This window comes from Artemia franciscana, chromosome 8 (assembly GCF_032884065.1).
Source record: "Artemia franciscana chromosome 8, ASM3288406v1, whole genome shotgun sequence".
In the NCBI taxonomy this organism is placed as follows: Eukaryota; Metazoa; Arthropoda; class Branchiopoda; order Anostraca; family Artemiidae; genus Artemia; species Artemia franciscana.
Window position 1 is genome coordinate 49,505,954 of NC_088870.1, and position 23,835 is coordinate 49,529,788.

Here is a 23,835-nt window from a genome sequence, read left to right on the forward strand (position 1 = left end):
GTGAAAATATACCTACAACTTAGATTTCAACTGAGCGTAAGCTAATTGTCTGGTATACAGACCGTAAAAACCGGGTATTGTCTAATCTTCGCGATCCGAATTCTCGAGTGTGTACTAGCTAACAAGGAACTACGAACAAATTTAGACGCTGTTTATAACGTTATTTTTATTAAAACCCCAGCCAAAAAATGTACCCCCACGAACAAAAATCTTGGATACGGCCTTGATTGTATAAATTCGTTGATAAAACTCCTCTTTTTATGGTAGTCATATTTTTAAATGCTTTTAAAACCGATATCAGCTTCTTTGGTTCCTTTTTAATGTTAAATCCGATTTGTGTCTCAAAATTCGCATGAAGAAGAAAATTTGCGCGCTCCGGGTTGGGGTCTCCGTTTCACTGATGCTGTTCTCGTTTAGTCATTTCTTAGACATGAAAGTGTTCTGATCGAGATGTAATTGGATAATTTATATGATAATAAATTTTAGTTTCACATTAAAGATTTGAAAAAGGTAAATATTCATTAGATTTAGTTTAGGTAAAGATTTGGAATTAGTGGCGGTAAAATTCTAGTTGACTTCTTGCTATCTTAGAAAGGGGTTTGGGTAGGAAAATGAAACTTTCAGGGATGGGTCTACAGGCTAAAGTATGTCCCGGGAAGGTATTTTAAAGTACCCACCTCCACTCCTTCTCCCTTCAGAGGGCCCTAAAATTTGCCTACATGACATGTCTATACCTATTGCAATTTTGACAAAACAATATTTTGCCTTAATTTTCAGTTACCAGTTGCTTTTTCTCTGCCTTTAGTTCTGAAAATGCAATTTATGTTATTTCAGTAGAATTCTGAGCCATATCAATGTGTTTTTTTTTTTTTTTTTCAAAATTTAGGCATATCTTTAAAACCTTATAAATTGGGATTGAGCAAAGTTGTGAAGCTGAAAACAATTTTGTTGTACTTCATTCAAGCAGAAGATCTATTTTGCTAGGTTTCACTTTTATAACACACATATTTTTGAAGGTCATCAAAGGTCAGGGCCCTCTAGAGGGAGAAGGAGTGGAGGTAGGTACTTCAAAATACCTTCCCGGGACATAATTTAGCCTGTAGACCCATCCTGAAATTTTCATTTTCCTAACCTAACCCCTTTCTGAGATAGCAAGAAGTCAATCTTAAACTAGAATTTTACGTTAGTGGCTCTTGAGGAGTAGATATGCCAGAACAAAAAGAGAGACATTATAGACTGCTACTTTTATGATTTTTGACAATTCCTCCCAAGCTCCCTTTAATGGTCTTATGGCTATACAAAAGGTAAATGTTTAGTTTCGTTCCAAGTACGTATTACTGCATACAGCAAGATTCTGATGATCGCATATTGTTTCTTTGTCATTATTATAGAAGCGCATCCATTTTTTAGTTTCTAAAATCCCCCTCCAACGAGACTAAAAATGCGTAAAGTGGACTTGCTTACTGGTAACATTACCTATAGAGCGAAGCGTTTTAGTCTATGAGCCCCGCGAGCAGGGGGGCTAAGTCTGTATTCTATATTTATTAAAACTCGAAGAAAAAAAACCTCAAAGGAGGTTTATTAAATAAATATAGAATGCAGACCTGTGATCAAAATTTAGAAATCACTATTATGCTTGTCAGGACCCTAAGTTGACGTAGGCCTAGGATAAGTTGACGTAGGTACTGTATGCATTCTAAGGGCAGGTCCTTGGTGATTTGCCACCGTGGTCATGATTTCTGTCAAAAAGCTGCATACTTGGTAACTCTGTTTAAGCGTCAAGCCGGATTCAAGGCTGTTGAAGCAGATTTATCCTGTTTCTCACCCATGGGTGCACAGAGGTTTAAGACCTTTTTGGGTTGGGGATTGGATGATGAAAGAAGTACAGTTAGGCAACCATTTATGGGCGAGGAAGGATCCTCCTGACCAATTTTTGGGTTTACATTTTCCCCTTTAGCTCGTATAAAAATTCAAAGGAAGAAATGAAGAGCACATTTCTCGTTGCTACCTCCAATATTCAGTAGAATAACGCAATTTTTCTCTTAAAACTTTCAATAAATTACATCATTGTGGATCTAACAATAGTCTAAAATGATGTTCCCCCCCCCCTAATTCGGACTAAATTACCGTAAATCCTTACTATTATCGGAAATGCAGTTGCGTGATTTTCATTACGGCTTGCTTAAAATCAATTATAATAACAGGCCGAGGTGGTCACACTTGAATTCGGGGTCTGATCACGGGATCTGATTATTCTAGATTCTAGACTAAGAAGTATATTCTCGCTTTCAATTCAACATGAGATACGCTCTTTTATTTTGAGTATATTCCTTTTTTACATCTTTTGACGAGTATATCCCTTTGCATACACTAGAGGTCCAGGAGACTGGGGCGGCCCCCTCTAGGTTTGTTCTGGTGCCCTCATTTCTTTTTTTTTCAGAAAAATACAAACAATATTTTGCTTATTAGCGCCCTTGTCTCATTCACCCCCCTCAAAGATTTTTCTCTAGATCTTCACCTGCTTACATATTTCTTTAGAAAATCTTTTGTTGACATTTGAACTTTTGTTTTGTGCATGCACGATAAATTTAATGGAGTCGTTTTATGTTCCCAGATTCATTCTACCAGCTGCCTGGTTAAATTTTAAACTGATCTGATGTATGTTAGTCAGGTGTTTCGTGTTTTCAAGTTGAAACAGAGACCTTGCTTTTTTTACTCTACAAAATTAGTTATAAGATATCATTAACAAATTAATTCCAGATTGGGACCTTACAAAAGATGCTTGAGCTTCTAATCCATTTGATTAGCTAAAGTTGGCGGATGTCCAGCGGCGATTTAAAACTGTTTGGTACACAGTATGCCTAATCATGGGAATCTAGGGGTGGTCTCAATGTAAGGGAGCCAATTGTTATTAGATACACAACTTAGGTGCAAGTTTCACCTTCTAAACCAGCTACATTAGCAATTTTTTTCATTTCTCGGATACACTTTATTGAATTAATTTTTGTATTTGCTTCCAGTTTAACAGCATCCCAGCCCCTCCTCCTATTGCCAGGTAGCCCTAAGCTGCCTTCTAAAGTTTGCTAATTCTGCTGATTTACATTTTTTTATTTACAGTACTTATTCCTCACCTACAGTCAGTTCATATTGCAAAACAAAAGAGAGAAAAAAAAGAAGCAAACTTAGTGTGCGCCAAAGGGCCGCATTCGGGCGTGGGAAGAGTGCCGGTATGTAATTAAAGATATCAAACATAAAAATTCATTACCTTCTTTGAGAAGAAGGAAAGTATAATTTTTAAGGTATGTTTTACAAGAAAAAGCAAAGTTTGGAAAAATACTTTGAACTGATCCCCATAGAGGCTCCATAGTTTGTTGTTATTACAAGTACTTTAGAAGGGGAGTCTTACAATAGAAGACTCAGGAGCCATCTGCATCGCCAGGGAGGGACCGAAGGCGTGATCCCCCTGCACCAGGAAGTCCTGGCTAAAATAACAGTTTTGGTGGTGCTTCTCTTCACCACCCCTGCCAGAAAAAATTCCAAGCGGCCCTCCTGGTAAGACTGCCAAATTTGTTTTTTTTTGTCAATGATGATAGCTTACGTTTGAGGCTGGATAGTATAAGCATATAAGGTTGGGTGGGGGAGGGTTTATAGACTTAGCTCAGATTAGGACTCACAGGAACCCTTTCGAAAATTATCATGATATGGAGACAATTTGACACAGTATTATAAGATGCTGAATGTGCAATTAAAATTAGACCCGTGCAAAGGGGAGAGGGTGTCTCATTTATTTCCTATTAATCGCCTTGGACGAACTATCTTGCTGTATAGATTCAGCCTGGATCCACGTTTTCCCTTGATGTGTGCTTTTATGTCTTAAATAGAGTTTTCCTGGTTGAAGAAACTGATAGTCGTGCGACCATCGACGTAGTTGTTCAGGGACGTGGACGTTCACGCGCTAGAACCGGCAATCATTGCGAATTTCCGGCTCGTTGACTTGGCTATTGCAGGTTCCCAGGTTCGTCACGGTTTATGGTTTCCATTTGTTGGAAGTTTTTACTCGGTTTTTGAATCTCGCTGACTTTATTATTGGATAACAACATAAGATTTTTGTCACGAAGCAAAAATATAATTAGGATAGTAATTCAGGAGGCCACGTCCTTCGATACCCTGATTTTTTGTGAATTTCTGGACACTTCATATTCAAATTATAAGAAATGTTTTATTACCCCCCCCCCCCAAAAAAAAAAAAGAATATCCTATGTGCGTGCCTATAATAAATATTACCTCCTTTCTTTGTAACCAAGGATATTCAAATGGCTTCAGCGATTTCAAATACTATTTTGTATGCAAATACTGTTTTAGCGGCTATATACTATTTACCAGCTTCCAAGAACAATATCCCTTTTGACAAATAGCTAATGATTTTCTCATTGGGGAGGATTGTCACCCAGTGTCTCTCTCCACAGTGTTGGAGATGGACGAATGCATCTGAGCTTACATTACTACTACTACTAATAACTCACTGCAGCACCAAGCCGCCTGAGGCCAACACAGCTACGCACGCTCCTCCTCCAACCTAATCTATTTAAAGCCTCCCTCTTTACACCCTCCCAGGAAGTTCCCATTTCCTTCAAATCTTTATTTATGACATCCTCCCAACCCAGACAAGGACGACCTGCTTTGGGCTTCATATTAATTCATTTGATTCATGCCTCTAGCATAATCTACATGATGTGCTCTTTTGCTCAGATGGGCCCCTCTTCCCTCCAGAAGTGTCTTAAAACCTCAATGAAAATTTGTAAAAATGATCAGAATATCCGATTCTTTGAACATTTCAAGTGAAACAGTATTTTTGAGAAGATCAATTTTCAACAGATTCTCATATGTGTATGTCTATTTCGGTTGACCCCCCCCCCTTCTCCAAAATTGTCAGTTCACCCATGTTGATACGTGCATCTGTGACAATAAGCATGAATGCGGTTTAAATCTGGCTTTAGTTAAAACTGTGCACATTTCTGTCTTGAACTTTCCCCTTCCTAGCCAAAACTATCAGTCTAGCTATATTGTCATATGTATCTCGGACAATTAGCACGAATGCCGTCTGAATCTGGCTTAAGAGGAAAGATTTCTATCTAACCTGTGACAATCTTAATAGGATTATACTACTTGTGATGTGTCTCCTCAATTCCCTCTATAGCGTGCATTCACGACTATGATGAAACCGACGCTTGTAAACATGTTTTCAAGCGATCAGAAAATAATGGTTTCTAGCTTCAAAGCTGAGATGTTGATAACTAGGATGTTAATTTGCATATATAATTTTCGTGATGACTGCACCTGTGTTATTGTTGCTTTTCATTTTCTTAGGGAAGTGTGTTAGTAGCTAGGCTGGTATGAATAGCACGTGGCCCAGGATATCAGATTTTTTTCAGAAAATGATTCAGTTGTCTAAATTACTCTGTTTATACGTATTTTCTTCTGTGATATTTTATCAGGTGCACAAGGGATATACCAAGGGGAGGGGTTTCGGTCCCCACTAAACTTTCTTGAATTTATTATTCAAATTACAAAAAAAATTACTATTATCTCCCCTATTTTTTCCATTATTGACTTCCTCTCCCCGGAATATTCCTGGGTCCTGCCGGAAAGGCATTCCTAGAATCTTTTACTGGGTAGGGGTCCCACAAAAGTAGGGGTAATTGAAGGACTATAGTATGAAATTACCCCATTCGCAAGCTTATGCCATCTATATGCTTATAGAATGATTGTTTTTTCTTTCTATGTCTGGCGTGAATAAAAAAAAGACAAAACAAAAAACAATTAGACTAAATCTTGAAGGGGAACATCTTTTGTGGAATAATCTTGCAACCACGGTCATTGTTTTATAAAATTGTTTATAAACCTGGAAATCGCGACCCCTTAAAGAAGGGGTCGAATTAGTTAAGAATATTATAATATCTGTAACATGGAATATTCTTTTATTTATTAACTAATAGAAATTAATACTAATACAAATTTATTAGCTAATACAAACTAATACTAAAACAAATTTATTAACTAATACAATTGCATGTACAGATACATCGACGTCACCATAAATTTTGCCAAGGTTGGGTGTAAGCATTACCAGATTTTTTTTGGTATGGGGGGAGGTATAGATTTGTGATTTAAACTGACATTTGAATCAAGAAAAAATAATAAATGAAAAATGAAATAAAATATTTATGATTAATTTTTTAAAATAAAATCAAAATACTTATGATTTAATATGTATGAATTTATGATTTAAAATGTACTTATTTTGTTTAACTGCGACAATTTTTCCTAAATATTTTGAGGGCGAAGTGAAATCCATGCAAAACTAATTAAGTTACGCAAAAATTTTATCTGAAATGCACTGACAACTGCAAAATTTATGCAATGTGGTCTTTTAGTCACCGAAAGATAACTTAAAATGGCATTCAACTATAAAAGGAGGTTCTGTTTTACTGTCACAGGTGTATTTTTCTCTTCTATTTCGTCTGCAATTTTTTGTTTTTATTCATTGTATTTATGATTTGCTGATTTGGAAGACGCATCGAAATGACAGAGTATGTAGTGCAATGAAGAATAAAAAAGAGAGGGAGAGAAAATTTGAATGAAACTGGAGCCATCTTCGGGAATCGATGTGTTAGTTGCCTGCATATTAAGCATGGGGGCCCTTTCCTTGTGCAGCATTTGACATGACTCATCTAGATGATTCTAATCCCAAGTATTGTTCCTTTGTCATTCAGCATCAGAGATGTCAAGCCAGATGAAAAGGAGGCAAAAACCGCTGTTAAGTGCTCTTAGGTCCAGCCTACTATGGTTGCAACGGTAGCTTCAACTTAATAAAGAACGAATTACGGTTTAGACTTCAAACTACAAACTGTTTGGATTATTTGTTACTGACGAGTTTGGCACTCTATTAGCTACGTCTCGGTTTTTTTGTTTTTCAGGACGATGATCTCGAAGTTATGTATCTTTTCATGCAGTTCCAGCAAGATCAGAAAGAAAAGTTTTTCAGCTTCTTCCAGACATATTTAATTCCCAAACTAAGACGTCGGCGTCCACCAATCTCCTCGTTGAAGTCGATGCTTCTGGCTTTTCCATATTTTTTGGAAGAATTGATGTCTGTCGGCTCTTCGACTTCCTTAATGATGCAGCATTGTTTATTTTTGCTGCTAAAAGAGACGTAAATCACTGTCCCATTAAGGCCTTCTACCTACTTCTACTTACTCTTACCTTCAAGCCCGTGTGAAGATCCCACTTCCGAAATACATGGAGCTAAGACCCCGAGATAGAATCTCTGTCTGACAAGGAGACCACAAACGCGCAGTTTCTTCTATTGTTTAACCATTATCTTGCCCTATGAACATTGACCTTTTTCTTTCACTCCGAATGGCCTCAATTCCTCCACCAGTGATATTCGTAGAATCCATCGATCTGTTGAACGACATTTTGAAATTTTCAGAAATCTTCAATACCCGGAGCTTGGTTCCGAATTTAATGCTGGGAAGTGTTAATTTTTTTGGCTTCAAGGTAAAATGAAGCTTCGTTCATGCTTCTTCAGGATTGTAAAACAACTGCTTCAACTGCCTAAATAGGCTGGAAATTCAAGAAGAGTTTGGAGTTGCTACCCCGAGCAAACGGTCACTTCATTGAATGAAAAACAAAATAGAAAGATTGTAGATCTTCCTTGGCCCCTTCTGCTAATGCGGCGTGTACATTCGAGAGTTTGTGTATAATGTGGATATACTTGTTACTCCCTCGCTGTATGACTTCCTTAATGATGCAGAATTGTTTATTTTGCTGCTAAAAGAGGCGTAAATCACTGCCCCATAAAGGATTTCTATTATACTTACTCTTGCCTTTAAGCCTTGCTATTACTAATTACTTATTTGGGTGCAGCTTCTATTTAATTTTTGTGAAGTCAGTTTGTTTTTGTTTTTGTCCATTGTATTCACTGAATAAAAGATAAAGCTGATAATAATGAATTACATAAGACTAAGCGAAATAATATTAAAGACATTAGCGTGCAATATTTCTTAGGGGTGAAACGCCTGGGTGTTATTAGGAAGTGAGGAAGTATGGCTACTGCTAATGTGATTTATGTTGCAATGTTCTTGATTTTCATATTGAATTTGGAGTTAGGCAATGTTGCATTCTATGCTCATTGATATGTATTATTATAATGGACTTTGTCCAGTGGAACACGGCAATGAATTAAATTAGAAATTTGACCCTCATAGACATAGACTCTGTTGATGATTTGAGCGTCTTAAATGAAAATACTAGCAAAGTGAATAGTTTTTTGGAGCCTTTGAGAGTTCAGGGTGCAAGAATAGGTTTGAAGATTATATATAGAAGAATATATAGAATATTTTTCCATATATAGAAGAATATATAATGTAGAATATACTTATTATAGAATATAGACTATATACTAATATTTATAAAATATAGAATATACTTGCCTTCTATATATAGAAGAATATATAATATATCTATGTATATACCTATTCTTCTTTATATATATATATATATATATATATATATATATATATATATATATATATATATATATATATATATATATATATATATATATATATATATATCCATTCTATATATCCATATATAGAAGAATATAGAATATACTTATTATAGAATATAGACTATATACTAATATTTATAAAATATAGAATATACTAAATCAGTTAGACTAGGAATAAACGAAGGTGACAAGGCTATATTTTGTAAAAAGTACATCGATCAAGTGGATAGCTACACTTTCAAAGGTAGTATTATACAGGTTGTTTTTTTCTTTTTTCGCAGGAGGAGGATTGTTAGATATTTGGTGTCTGTTGGATTCTAGAGGGGCCTACGGATTTTTTTTCAGTACCTGGTTGACTAACCGTACTTGACATTACTAATGATTGCTAAAGATTGTTCTTTTTCGCCACCCATTTAGGGCCAAACAAAAACTAGACGTGGTCCAAAATTGAAACTTCTTGGGAGGTTTAAAGAGGGACAATTTGAATAAATTGGCGTGGACGAAGAGTATATGCAGCTGTCTTGGTCTCATTCGGATTAATGATGTAATTAGTCGTTATTAATAAGGGTTAGGCGTGATAGTAATTATTTAAAGCACTTTTTACTAAAATGTAGTAGGCCTATTATTCCTAAAATGAAAATGACTTAGTTTTATATAGATCCGAGGAAAAAGAGGGCAAGTACACAACGGCCTATATCTTAAAATTTTAGCTTTTTATTGTTTTCTTTTTTTTGTGTGCTGAACAGCAAATGAGGGTTTGGTGGAAAATGCTGCAAATTATTGTAAAACTCCCAAAGTCATGAGATTATGCCGGCGTTCTTCGCATGCTTTTCTTCCATTGAATTACTTTTATGACGGATTTTCTCAGCCGATCGCCTTATCCATTAAGCGTATGTCAGAAAGGGAATTCATTTTACCTTATCGGCTATTTTACTCGTCGTTGCTATGTCAAATTATGCTATTAAAAAAAGTAAAAAAAGTGCAAAGCCCAATATTAGCCTATTTGTTTATAATTTTATCTCGGGAAGACACTGCTCTCGCGGGAATTGACATACTGCCATTTTCCAGTTTGAATAACGTTATAGATAGGTGTCGGCTTCGGAAAAATTTGTTTCCCTCCCAGTCCCCTAAATATTTTTCATAAATTGTCTACTGACTGAAATTAGAGACTTGAAGGCTGAAAGCCTTGAGCATAAGTAAAAGGAGTTATGAAACAAAATTTATCTATAGACCAATCAGTTAGTGCCGAGCTTGTAGGAAAAGATACTCTTGTTTGATAGCTGTGAGGCGAGTCTTGGACTCGCTATTGCCTCGCATTGGATGCTACGCTGTGCGGCAAAAGAAAACCAGACAAAACACAGTAATAGAAACAAAAGAAAAACAAACAAAATAAAAAAAATTTTAGACCATGGGACCGAACTTTGTTCGGTTATTATTGCTCGTTTAATAATATGGTTTATGATAAGTTAGTTGTTCGTTTTCCGGTGTGGACGATCTAGATACGTCATGACTTTGAAAATTAATTTGCTTTGGGAAAGTTATCTTTTCAATAGGTTTTCTGGTACTTAAGTATTATGTGAGAAACACTCAAGAAGTGGAGTTTGGTTAATGCTAACGAAATAAAACAAAATATGATGAAAATATAATTCTTTATTAGCGAAATTGTCGAAACTACAACAAAGAACTATGGAAGGGGGCCCAGAGCGCATTATTTCAAATACGTAGCTTCAACTGATCTAACCTAACCAAAACACCAACTAAATATTTAATTAAAATATAGCTACTTTATATTTTCCCAGCCCGAAGCTAATTGTCTGGTATTAACTTCGTAAAACGCGGGCAACGTCTCATGTTCGCGATTCTCGAGTGTTTCTTCTATAATACTTAGGTACCGGTTTTCCTATAGTGTCTCATATATACTCAGACGTCCAATTCCCCTAATAGTTTTACTTTCTACAGCGAATCAAATAAAATGAATTTAAAGTTTTTGTTTTCACTAAGCGAAGCTCTATCCCTTACTACTCTATAGATTCGCGTTTCTATGGCCCTAAACCTCATCCGTGTCCCTTAATGCTTCTTTTCTTTAGCATACAAATGTTCCGTATCCTCATCCATAACCCAAATGCTTAGCTTGCATATTTAAATCGTATTATTAAAGCTTTCGTATGAATTAATAGTAACGCCCTGATAAGTAGTTATTATACTATGAAGTGCATCACCTTAATTGTTGTTATGAAAGTATCACTTATCCCATACTTTACCATGAGTTTCGGCAATAATTTCGACATAGTTAATGTAAAAGTTATATTAACCATATAATGTCAATGTTTTAATATTTATGAGTTTTTGGTTTTAGGCGCCATTCCAACTATTATAATGGCAAGTCTACGATTAGACAAGATTGAGGACGACGCTAAATCCTTAATGGGACCCCCTGAGATAATGCCTGTCAGCGGTGTTCTATCTAAGGTAGGATTTTTGAATGCCATTTATCATTTATTGAGTGTTGGATTTCATTTTGCTTCGTGGTTTAGATGATATTGCAAATACTGATTTACTAAATCAGTCCCTAATCGACAAACTCTGTCAAACGATTGCAATTGTCAATTGACATCAATCTACAACTACAACAATACAGCATGTATCCCTCTAGGTTTTTGAACTCCTCTTGTATTCAAAAAAAAATATGTTTTAATTGCATCATCATTGACAAATGCATTTTTTTTTAGCATTTTCGTTTAAAAAAAAAGAAAAATGGCCTCTTAAATTTTGTAAAATAGACAGTACTTTTGTCTTATAGTCACCACACAAGATCTTGTATCGCGAACACGAGACAATAGCCGTTTTTCATTGTCTTTAAACCAGACAATAATAGTTACGGCTTGGAAGGAAACTACATTATATCTATATTTTCATTAAGTACTTAAATGGTATTTTGGTTAGGCTAGGCTGATTCAGGTTACTTATTTATTATAACGCGGTCTGGGCGCCCTTCCTTCCATATTTCTTTGTTGTAGTTTTCATAATTTTGTTGATAAAGTATCTTATTTTCTTTTATTTCATTAGCATTAAGCATTTTCGACAGAACTTGAGTGTGGTGACTATTTGAAAATAATCATTATATAAAAATGGTTATGTTCAATAAAATTGTTCTACTACTACTACTACTACTACTATAAGGCGCATGTACCAAATACAATTACCACCTTAATAAAATATCTGTGAATTGACGCTACTGCTACTCTAACCTATTTTAACCTTTTGTTTAGGTACGTACTATATATATATATATATATATATATATATATATATATATATATATATATATATATATATAAAAATAAGTTGTCTGTCTGTGGATGGATGGATGGATGTGTCAGGTGACGTCACCTGAAAAAACTGGATTAGGTGACGTCAAAACTGAAAAAACTAAAAAAAGGCAAAAACTACAAAAAAACTAAAAACTAATAAAAAAAATAAAAAAGCTAAAAAACTAAAAAAACTATAAAGGTAAAAACCAATAAAAAACTAAAAAAAAAACTGAAAAAACTAAAAAAAGGCAAAAACTACAAAAAAAAACTAAAAACTAATAAAAAAAGTAAAAAAGCTAAAAAACTAAAAAAACTAAAAAAACTAAAAAAAGGTAAAAAACTAAAAAAAATAAAAAATAAAAAAAAACTAAAAAAAAGGAAAAAACTGAAAAATAAGCTAAAATAAAGGTAAAAACCAATAAAAAACTAAAAAAAAAAGGAAAAAACTAATAAATGACGACACTCAAAGAGAAAGCGACCAGGACAAAAGGAATGTTCGATTAGCAATCAACAAAGCACCGGGACACAGGGAGTATAAATGACGACCAGGACATAAGTAAAAAAAAAAAAACTATCTATATATATAAAAATAAGTTGTCTGTGGATCTGTGGATCGTGGATCAGGTGACGTCACCTGAAAAAACTGGATCAGGTGACGTCAAAACTGAAAAAACTAAAAAAAGGCAAAAACTACAAAAAAAACTAAAAACTAATAAAAAAAATAAAAAAGCTAAAAAACTAAAAAAACTAAAAAAAGGCAAAAACTACAAAAAAAACTAAAAACTAATAAAAAAGCTAAAAAACTAAAAAAACTAAAAAAAAGGCAAAAACTACAAAAAAACTAATAAAAAAAATAAAAAAGCTAAAAAACTAAAAAAACTAAAAAAACTAAAAAAAGGTAAAAAACTAAAAAAACTAAAAACTAAAAAAAAACTAAAAAAGGTAAAAACTAAAAGAACTAAAAAAGAAAAAAATAAATGACGACACTCAAAGAGAAAGCGACCAGGACAAAAGGAATGTTCGATTAGCAATCAACAAAGCACCGGGACACAGGGAGTATAAATGACGACCAGGACACAAGTAAAAAAAAAAATTAACAAAACTAAAAAGAAGGTAAAAACTACAAAAAAACTAAAAAGAAAAAAAAACTAAAAACTAATAAAAAAACTAAAAAATCTAAAAATCTAAATAAACTAAAAAAGAAAAAAAAAGGAAAAAAATAAAGGAGAAAAACAAAACTAAAAAACGAATGTATATACAGACCGGTACACCGGGATACAAATGACGACCGGGACACAGGGAATATAAATAACGACCGGGACACAGGGACACAACTACAACGGGGACACCGGGGGAAACAGGGGGATATAAATGACGACCGGGACAAAAAAACTAAAAAGAAATAAAAACTAAAAACTAATAAAAAAAACTAAAAAATCTAAAAATCTAAATAAGCTAAAAAAGAAAAAAAAAGGAAAAAAATAAAGGAGAAAAACAAAACTAAAAAACGAATGTATATACAGACCGGGACACCGGGATACAAATGATGACCGGGACCCGGGACACAGGGAATATAAATGACGACCGGGACACAGGGACACAACTACAACGGGGACACCGGGGGAAACAGGGGGATGTAAATGACGACCGGGACACCGGGACAGGGAATGGTCGATTAGCAATCACCATCAACAAAGCTCAAGGGCAATCATTAGAATCATGAGGTATAGATCTGAATACAGATTGTTTTCCCATGGACCATTATATGTTGCATGTTCAAGAGTCGGTAAACCTGACAATCTATTTATATGCAAAGACAATGGGACAGCAAAGAATGTTGTATATTCGCAAGTTTTACGTAGTTAAAACCATATATATATATATATATATATCTATATTCACAGGTGGGACATAGGGACACAACTACAATGGCGCGTAACGACTTACGAGCGCGGGGGGGGTTGGGGGGGGCGCGAAGCGCCCCCACCAACTAGGTGTTGGGGTGGCGCGAAGCGCCACCCCAACAGCTAGTATATATATATATATATATATATATACTAGCTGTTGGGGTGGCGCTTCGCGCCACCCCAACACCTAGTTGGTGGGGCGCTTAAGTCGTTACGCGCCATATTAGTTATGCGCCATTGTAGTTGTGTCCCTGTGTCCCACCTGTGAATATAGATAGATTTATATATGTGTTTCAAACTACGCAAAAATTGCGAATAAACAACATTCTTGGCTTTCCCATTGTCTGTGCATATGCAAAGCCGTATGTACTAATAATGACGTCATATACAAACGCTCTTTTTACAAACAAACAAACATGCATCCACATAACTCGTTTTTATATAGATAGATAGATAGATACAATACAAATTAACTGCGTAAAACTTGCGAATAAACAACATTCTTCGCTGTCCAATTGTCGCTGCATATAAATACATTGACAGGTTTACCGACCCTCGAACATGCAACGTACAATTGTCCATGGGAAAAACAATCAGGATTAAGATCTATACCACATTTTTCTAATGATTGACCTTGAGCTTTGTTAATGGTGATTGCAAATACTAATCGAATTGGGAATTGCAATCTTTTAAATTGAAAAAGCAGATCCGTTGGAATCATGGGAATGCGAGGAATAAGAACAGCCTCACCCTCATAAGGCCCTGTCAAGATTGTGGCCTCAGTTAGGTTTTCCATTGTTTTTTTTTACGGCAAGTCGCGTGCCATTGCAAAGCTTTGGTGGGTTGATATTTCTTAAAAGTATTATTGGTACGCCTATTTTTAGTTGTAGCACGTGTGGTGGAAACCCTGAAGGATCTATGGAATTTAAAAATTCAGATGGATAATTAACCGCTTCATTTGGTTCCAAAACTGTGTCGACTGACTTGTAAAGGACTGCCTGGTCTCGAATCTTGTTCAAAACAATATTGTTGATTTCGTGGACGTCTATATTTTTGGGTGCGAGAATCGCTCTTTCACTTAGCCATTTATTATTTTTATAATTTTTTAGAATATTCGGAAATACTTTTTCAATCAATTCATTTTTGGACGTCACTAAATTACAGAAATCAGCAGGTAGTTGTATACGTCCTGAAATTGAGTCTACTGTTTGACCAGAGTCATCGTTTTGCAATCGGACACGCATATTTGTAGTTAATTTTAATATTTTTACGTGTGCCTATAAATTAGAATTTTTTAGGCAAGCATTCATTTCGTCTGCAGGAGTTAAACTACGTAAAAATTGCGAATATACAACATTCTTGGCTTTCCCATTGTCTCTGCATATACAAAGCCGTATGTACTAATAATGACATCATATGCAAACGCTCTTTTTACAAACAAACAAACATGCATACATACAACTCGTTTTTATATAGATAGATAGATAGATAGATAGATAAAATACAAATTAACTGCGTAAAACTTGCGAATATACAACATTCTTCGCTGTCCAATTGTCGCTGCATATAAATAGATTGTCAGGTTTACCGACCCTCGAACATGCAACGTACAATTGTCAATGGGAAAAACAATCAGTATTAAGATCTATACCACATTTTTCTAATGATTGACCTTGAGCTTTGTTAATGGTGATTGCAAATGCTAATCGAATTGGGAATTGCAATCTTTTAAATTGAAAAGGCAGATCCGTTGGAATCTTGAGAATGCGAGGAATAAGAACAGCCTCACCCTCAAAAGGCCCTGTCAAGATTGTGGCCTCTATTAGGTTTTCCATTGTTTTTTTTACGGCAAGTCGAGTGCCATAGCAAAGCTTTGGTGGGTTTATATTTCTTAAAAGTATTATTGGTAGGCCTATTTTTAGTTGTAGCACGTGTGGTGGAAACCCTGAGAATAATATCTCGAGGTAAAAACTGATCACCGACCATAACGATGGCCACTTCGTCGATAGTTGGAGCATTGTATCTACGCACATGTTGGCCAGGAGGCGTTTTGTCAGCGGAAATAACAATTTTATGCGTATAAGTAGGCATCAAATCGATGGCTGTTTTGAACAGACGCACTAAATTATTATTTTCGTGGAAAAGATGTTGTAATTGGGAAACGATTGTCCTTTCAATGTTGGGAGAAATTTCGCAACGTGCATTCAATTCAGAATTTCTATCAATGATGAAGTACAATTGTAAAAATTTATGATTCTCGCCTGAGAATGGTAGAAGAGACCCTGCTCTATGATAAATTTGCCCTTTTACTTTGAAAGTAGACATAAATTGATCTGGATTTTCAATTTGGGCTCCAAACGACGTCATTTGGAAACATGAGTTGTATTTTCTGATTCATTTATATTCCTTATGTCCCGATGTCCCGGTCGTCATTTATATCCCCCTGTTTTATATCCCGCTTATTTTTCAGTTTTTTCCTTTTTTTAGTTTTTTTTTACTTTTTTAGTTCTTTTAGTTTTTACCTTTTTTAGTTTTTTATTGGTTTTTACCTTTTTTTAGCTTTTTATCTTTTTATTTTTTTTTATTTTTATTTTTAATTTTATTAGTATTCTTTTTCTCTTCTATTTTTCATTTTTCCTTTTTTTAGTTTTTTTTTTAGTTTTTAGTTTTTTAAGTTTTTTCCTTTTTTTAGTTTCTTTAGTTTTTTTAGTTTTTCGGCTTTTTTATTTTTTTATTAGTTTTTAGTTTTTTTGTAGTTTTTGCCTTTTTTTAGTTTTTTCAGTTTTTTTTTTAGTTTTTAGTTTTTTACCTTTTTTAGCCTAACCAGGATTTGAACCTGGGACCTTCATTCTCCGTTCTGACACCCTCTCTCACCGAGTGACTACTCCAGCATGTTCATTTTGGTGTTTTAAATGGTATATTATTAACCAAATTAATGTGTTTTACAATATACTAAGCATCGTCATAACAAAAATGACGGCAACTAATTTCATGACGTCACCTGATCCACAGACCCACAGACAGACAGACAACTTATTTTTATATAGATAGAAGATATATATATATATATATATATATATATATATATATATATATATATATATATATATATATATATATATCTTCTATATATATAAAAATAAGTTGTCTGTCTGTGGATCTGTGGATCAGGTGACGTCATGTTTCTGTGTCGGCTGACGTCATGAAATTAGTTGTCGTCATTTTTGTTATGACGATGCTTAGTATATTGTAAAACACATTAATTTGGTTAATAATATACCATTTAAAACACCAAAATGAACATGCTGGAGTAGTCACTCGGTGAGAGAGGGTGTCAGAACGGAGAATGAAGGTCCCAGGTTCAAAAAAGGGTTAGGCTAAAAACTAAAAAAAAACTGAAAAAACTAAAAAAAGGCAAAAACTACAAAAAAACTAATAAAAAAAATAAAAAAGCTGAAAAACTAAAAAAACTAAAAAAAGGTAAAAAACTAAAAACTAAAAAAAAAACTAAAAAAAGGAAAAAACTGAAAAATAGAAGAGAAAAAGAAAACTAATAAAATTAAGAATAAAAATAAAAAAAAATAAAAAAAGATAAAAAAAAGTAAAAAGAAAAAACGAAAAAAAACTAAAAAAGCTAAAAAAAAGGTAAAAACCAATAAAAAACTAAAAAGAAAAAAAGGAAAAAAACTAAAAAAAATTTTCATCGAAAAAACTAAAAAAAAACTAAAAAAGGTAAAAACTAAAAGAACTAAAAAAGAAAAAAATAAATGACGACACTCAAAGAGAAAGCGACCGGGACAAAAGGAATGTTCGATTAGCAATCAACAAAGCACCGGGACACAATGAGTATAAATGACGACCAGGACATAAGTAAAAAAAAAACTAAAAAAACTAAAAAGAAGGTAAAAACTACAAAAAAACTAAAAAGAAAAAAAAACTAAAAACTAATAAAAAATCTAAATAAACTAAAAAAGAAAAAAAAATAAAAAGGAAAAAAATAAAGGAGAAAAACAAAACTAAAAAACGAATGTATATACAGACCGGGACACCGGGATACAAATGACGACCGGGACATAGGGAATATAAATGACGACCGGGACGCAGGGACACAACTACAACGGGGACGCCGGGGGGCACAGGGGGATATAAATGACGACCGGGACACCGGGACAGGGAATGGTCAATTAGCAATCACCATCAACAAAGCTCAAGGGCAATCATTAGAATCATGAGGTATAGATCTGAATACGGATTGTTTTCCCATGGACCATTATATGTTGCATGTTCAAGAGTCGGTAAACCTGACAATCTATTTATATGCACAGACAATGGGACAGCAAAGAATGTTGTATATTCGCAAGTTTTACGTAGTTAAAAACATATATATATATATCTATCTATATTCACAGGTGGGACATAGGGACACAACTACAATGGCGCGTAACTAATATGGCGCGTAACGACTTACGCGCGCGGGGGGCTTGGGGGGGCGCGAAGCGCCCCCACCAACCAGGTTTTGGGGTGGCGCGAAGCGCCACCCCAACAGCTAGTATATATATATATATATATATATATATATATATATATATATATATATATATATATATATATATATATATATATACATATATATATATATATATAAATATATATATATATATATAAAAATATATATATAAATATATATATATATATATATATATATATATATATATATATATATATACATATATATGTATATATATAAATATATATATATATATATTTCCTTTAAAATTAAAGAGAGGTCAGTAGCAGCAATGCGGGTTGGACATTTAGCTGCTCCAGCAATAAAGAATAATCCAATTAATTTAAAACATGCTTTGTCAAATAATAAAAGATATTTAGATGATATTTTGGTCTTAAATTGTAAGGATTTCATTGATATTTCTAAAAATATATATCCATCAGAGCTTATTCTTGAGCCTAGTCATGGCGCTGGTCATGAAGATCATTTCTTAGATTTAAATATTAATATTTGTGATAATAATAAATTAAGTTTTAAAATGTATAATAAAACGGATGATTTTGATTTTGAAGTGATTAGTTTCCCATTCCCTGAAAGTAATATACACTCAAATATCACATATTCAGCGTTTTTCTCACAGTTACTTCGTTATGCAAGGATTTGTAGTAATTATATTGATTTTAAAAATAGATGTAAAATCTTAAGCCAAAAATTGATATCAAGAGGTTTTTCTGCAAATAAATTAACTTGGCAATTTAAAAAATTTAGTTTTCACTATAACGAACTTCTAAATAAATATCAAAAGAATTATCTAGAAATACTTAAAGAAATTTTTAACTAATTTCGGAGGTTCGAGAAATGTTGTCACAGCGCCATTTATTTTGAATTGTGTTTCTAATTGAGCGGATTTTTTAAAAAATTAGCCGCATGGTAAAGATGAATTCTATAATTGTTTAGTTCATTCAGGTTTTTTGCAATGTGTTAATATTTGTGATTTGGTAAAATTTATAATATTTAGTTTACCTATTGTTGCATATATATATATATATATGTATATATATATATATATATATATATATATATATATATATATATATATATATATATATGTGTGTGTGTGTCTGTGTGTGTGTATGTCTGTATATGATATATGACTAGTGCCCTTTTGAATAGTCGAAAGCGATAGAGGGCAACTAACCCCCCTCCCACGCCCACCATTTCTCTAGACCCATCCAATCCAAATTTTTAGATAGCCTTTTTGCTCAACGAAATTGAAAGATCTAGAACTTATGTTTTAAGTGTTATCACCTTTCTTACTTTCATAAATAAAAAATTAAAAAAAATACAAAAACCTTAACGAAGAAATGTCAGTATATGTCAATTTAATTGACAATCCACAGTCATAATTTCTGTCCGTTTTGAGTTTCATTTATTTATTGATAGTGACGTATGGTAGTTTTACGCTTCGAAAATTATTTGACTGTATTTTGCTCATTCTGGGCTTAATGGAGCTCTTTACTTTTCTTTGCAAAACTTGTCTTTTGGAAACAGTTTTTAAATTAATTAAGTTTATAAAGATCGCTGTTATTGAAATGTTCAGGTTATCAGGGGAGAATCGGACCTCAATCCCTCCTCCGTAACATAACGTTTGATATCCAAATAGATGATGACATAGGCGTAGCTAAAAATGCAGCCTAGAGGTGTCTATAGCATAGTAATTTAATTTTCGTAGTTTCCAGGAAATTAAAAACATTACCAATTTGAACTATAACATACCATGCCTGATAAATCATGTCTGTTAAATGTCTTACCGGAGTTCCTGTTCACAGTAGCACTATAATTTGGGACTTGGTCTGCAAATTGGAATAGAGATGCATTGGGCACGATTTTTTTTTTGGGTGGGGGCAGGCAAATTCGTTAAATCGTAGGTAAAGAGGGATACTATGTCGAAATCCATGAATAAAAATTGAGTTTAAGAGGTGGAAGGCATCTCCCGCTAGAGACCTGAACACTTTTAAATAAGGCCTAGTTCGCAAATTGAGACAGTGTTCTTGATGATATGTTTTCCGATCTTGGGGCTTGTCCATAAGCCAATATAACTCAACGGCTTATATGCTAGTACAATAGCTAAGACATGTATGGTGGTGCCAGTTTCTCCTAGACCGATTTCATTTTCAGTGTATTTAGTATTTTAAGCTATGTTCAGATGGAGGAGAATTTTGACCAAGAAGCCCGATTTCCCGTCGCAAGATAAAAAAGCCTGCTTTTTGGCAAACATTAACGTGTCCCTCCAGACGGCAGATCTGTGATTACTGATTAAGAGGAACTAGAAGCTTCACTCTTAGGCACCGCTAAATGTTCTCCGCGTTCAGTTGTGGTTATTTCAAGCAATTACAATAAATTGTAATCAAACAGTTCGTGCTAACGAACTGTAGTAAGGAGCGACCCGGCTCAATAGTAACCAAAACTCTAAAAAATGGAATTTTGATACCAATAGCTACATCAAAAGAATCGCACTTTAATGCTGGTTTTAAATATATAAGTTTCGTCAAGTTTAGTCTTACCCATCAAAAGTTACGAGCCTGAGAAAATTTGCGTCATTTTAGAAAATAGGGGGAAACATCCGCTAAAAGTCATGGAATCTTAACGAAAATCACACTATCAGATTCAGCGTATCAGAGAACCCTACGGTAGAAGTTTCGAGCTCCTATCTACAAAAATGTGGAATTTTGCATTTTTTGCCACAAGGCAGATCACGGATGCGTGTTTATTTGTTTTTTGTTTGTTTTTTTTTTTTTCCTGGGGTGATCGTATCGACCCAGTTATCCTAGAGTGTTGCAAGAGGGCTCCTTCTAACGGAAATGAAAAGTTCTAGTGCCCTTTTTAAGTGACCAAAAAATTGGAGGGCACCTAGGCCCCCTCCCACGCTAATTATTTTCCCAAAGTCAACGGATCAAAATTCTCAGATAGCAATTTTTTTCAGCATAGTCGAAAAACCTAATAACTATGTCTTTGGGGACGAAATACTCCCCCACAGTCCCCGTGGGAGGGGCAACAAGTTACAAACTTTGACCTGTGCTTACATATAGTAATGGTTATTGGGAAGTATACAGGCGTTTTCAGGAGGATTATTTTGGTTGGGGGGAGGGGTTGAGAAGAGAGGGATATGCTGGGGGAACTTTCCATCGAGAATTTGTCATGGGAGAAGAAAATTTCCATGAAGGGAGAGCAGGATTTACTATCATTATTTAAAAAAAAAACAATTAAAAAGTAAATGTGAAAAAGCTTTTTCAGCTGGAAGTAAGGAACAGCAATAAAACTTAAAACAAACAGAAATTATTACCCATATGAGGGGCTCACCTCCTTCTAATACCTCGCTCTTTACGCTAAAGTATTTTAAGTAATTTCAACTATTTATTCTACGGCTTTTGTGATTCAGGGGTCATTCTTAAAGAATTGGGATAAAATTTAAGCTTTAGTGTAAAGAGCGAGGTACTGACGATGGGGCGAATCCCCTCATATATGTAGTAAAAACATGAGAATACAAAAGTTCTTTACGTAAGCTAATTTATAAGTTACGTAAATCTTTTACCAATACAAATATCCGTAAAAAATTAAAAGTTCTAGTTGCTTTTTTAATTAACCAAAAAATCGGAGGGCAACTAGGCTTCGTCCCCCGCTCTTTTTTTCTCAAAATCATTCGATCAAAATTACGAGAAAGCTATTTAGCAAAAAAAAAAAAAAATATGCAAATTTCGTTTTGATTATTCCTCTGCGGAGAGCCAAAATCAAAACATGCATTGATTCAAAAACGTTCAGAAATTAAATAAAAAAAAAACAAGTTTTTTTAACTGGAAGTAAGGATCGACATTAAAACTTAAAACGCACAGAAATTACTTCGTATATAAAAGAGGCTGCTACCTCATCAACGCCCCGCTCTTTACGCTAAAATTTTTTACTGTTTTAAAAAGAAGAATTGAGAAAAAGAGTCAAACTTTAGCGTAAAGAACGGGGCGTTGATGAGGTAGCAGCCTCTTTTATATACGAAGTAATTTCTGTGCGTTTTAAGTTTTAATGTCGCTCCTTACTTCCAGTTAAAAAAACTTGTTTTTATTTATTTAATTACTTAATAAAGCGTATTGTTTGCTCTTTTGAGTTTGGCTGGAACATCAGAATAAATGGCTCGGAAAAGAATAATTAAAACAAAAAAAAATCTTGCAAACCCATAAAACCTTTGAATCTAACGAAACACGTTGTTAGCTTTTATCAAATCCGTATTCGGGGGGGGGGGTGTAGGGCTTGAAACATCCCTCCGATTTTTTTCTGACTCGGCCAAATTGCATTTAAACGAATTTTGATGTTTTTAAGGTTTATTTTGTAGCTCCCCCGAAAAATACCCTTCCCCTCCTTCTGAACTAACATCCAAATGAATATTATGGATGAATAGATATTATTCATATGAATAGATGAATAAACTCGAATTTTCTATCTGTTAAAGGATAAATTGCACCTTATTGAGCTCTGAAGCGCATGAATGTAGGTTTCAATGAGTGCTATTCAAAGCAAATCAATAATTGCAATGGACTATTGAGGGCTAAAAATACAGAAATATTGACTTCTGAAGCTTTTATTTTATGCCAGTTGAAATTAACATACCGTGTAGTCGTTAGATTTAAGGCTTGTTTTTATTAAGGAATCCTTATTCGTGTTCATTCCTCACTATATAAGTTTATTTGAGGCTGTGTTAATTCTATTTAAGAAAAGGGGAAAAGGCGAACTTTCCTTGTCCAGGTTGCAGCGGTAGCGAGCAACCTAGTACGAGACGATCACGTCCAATACTAAGAAATATAATAACTTGTAGCTCCTAAAAATTGAGTCAGATCAAAACAAGAAGGATACTATTAGAACCGTCTTGTTCGAAACGCCTCTATGGGAAACTGGCTTGAACAACAAGGGAAATATACTGGCTTGGAAATCAACAAAAGTGGCTCCAACCACGATAGTCTGCATATACGGCTTCTTTGTTTTTTTTTCTGTTTTTTTTTTCCTCATTAGATAACTTGGCACTGGAACATCGTAGAGTTGTTTAATGGCTCATTTTTAAAGGAAATAATTGTGGTTAAAAACCTTTTATAACTAAAACAATAACTTTTTACAATAAAGCCATTTAAAAAAACGCTGCATTTTTTCTATAACACTGTAGTAGCTTATGTTCAGAAACTTGTCACATCTACGTGCTTTTGTAATTAATAAAAAATATTTAAATTAAATCGATATATTTACAAAGAACTTTATTTTCATGTACTAGATGATAAATGTGGTCTTAGTTTTTGTTTAATTATTATTATTAGTGAATGATACGTTACCCCCCCCCCTCTCCAGCCAAGTTAAGGAATGGTAAGAACATGCTCCTGTAGCAAGTTCTTATCCCTCCTCAACTTAGTAGGGAGGGAGGGAATCATTCCTTTATGGAACAAGAAAAGTTCGCCTATTCCTTTTTAAATAACTTAAGTTAGCATTAGTTTTTAAAGCTGC

At 34.0% G+C, this 23,835-nt stretch overlaps 1 protein-coding gene across 1 annotated transcript in view; it reads left to right on the forward strand.

Annotated features, from left to right (window-relative positions):
- Window positions 1-402: 402 nt before the first annotated feature.
- LOC136030522 (leucine zipper putative tumor suppressor 2 homolog) overlaps window positions 403-23,835 on the forward strand; it is a 179,960-nt gene continuing 156,527 nt past the window's right edge. Inside the window, exons 1-2 of the mRNA XM_065709548.1 lie at window positions 403-510; window positions 10,932-11,044. Of these exons, the coding sequence (XP_065565620.1) occupies window positions 10,952-11,044 (93 nt within the window). The 5' untranslated portion in view covers window positions 403-510; window positions 10,932-10,951. The remainder of the gene's footprint in view (window positions 511-10,931; window positions 11,045-23,835) is intronic.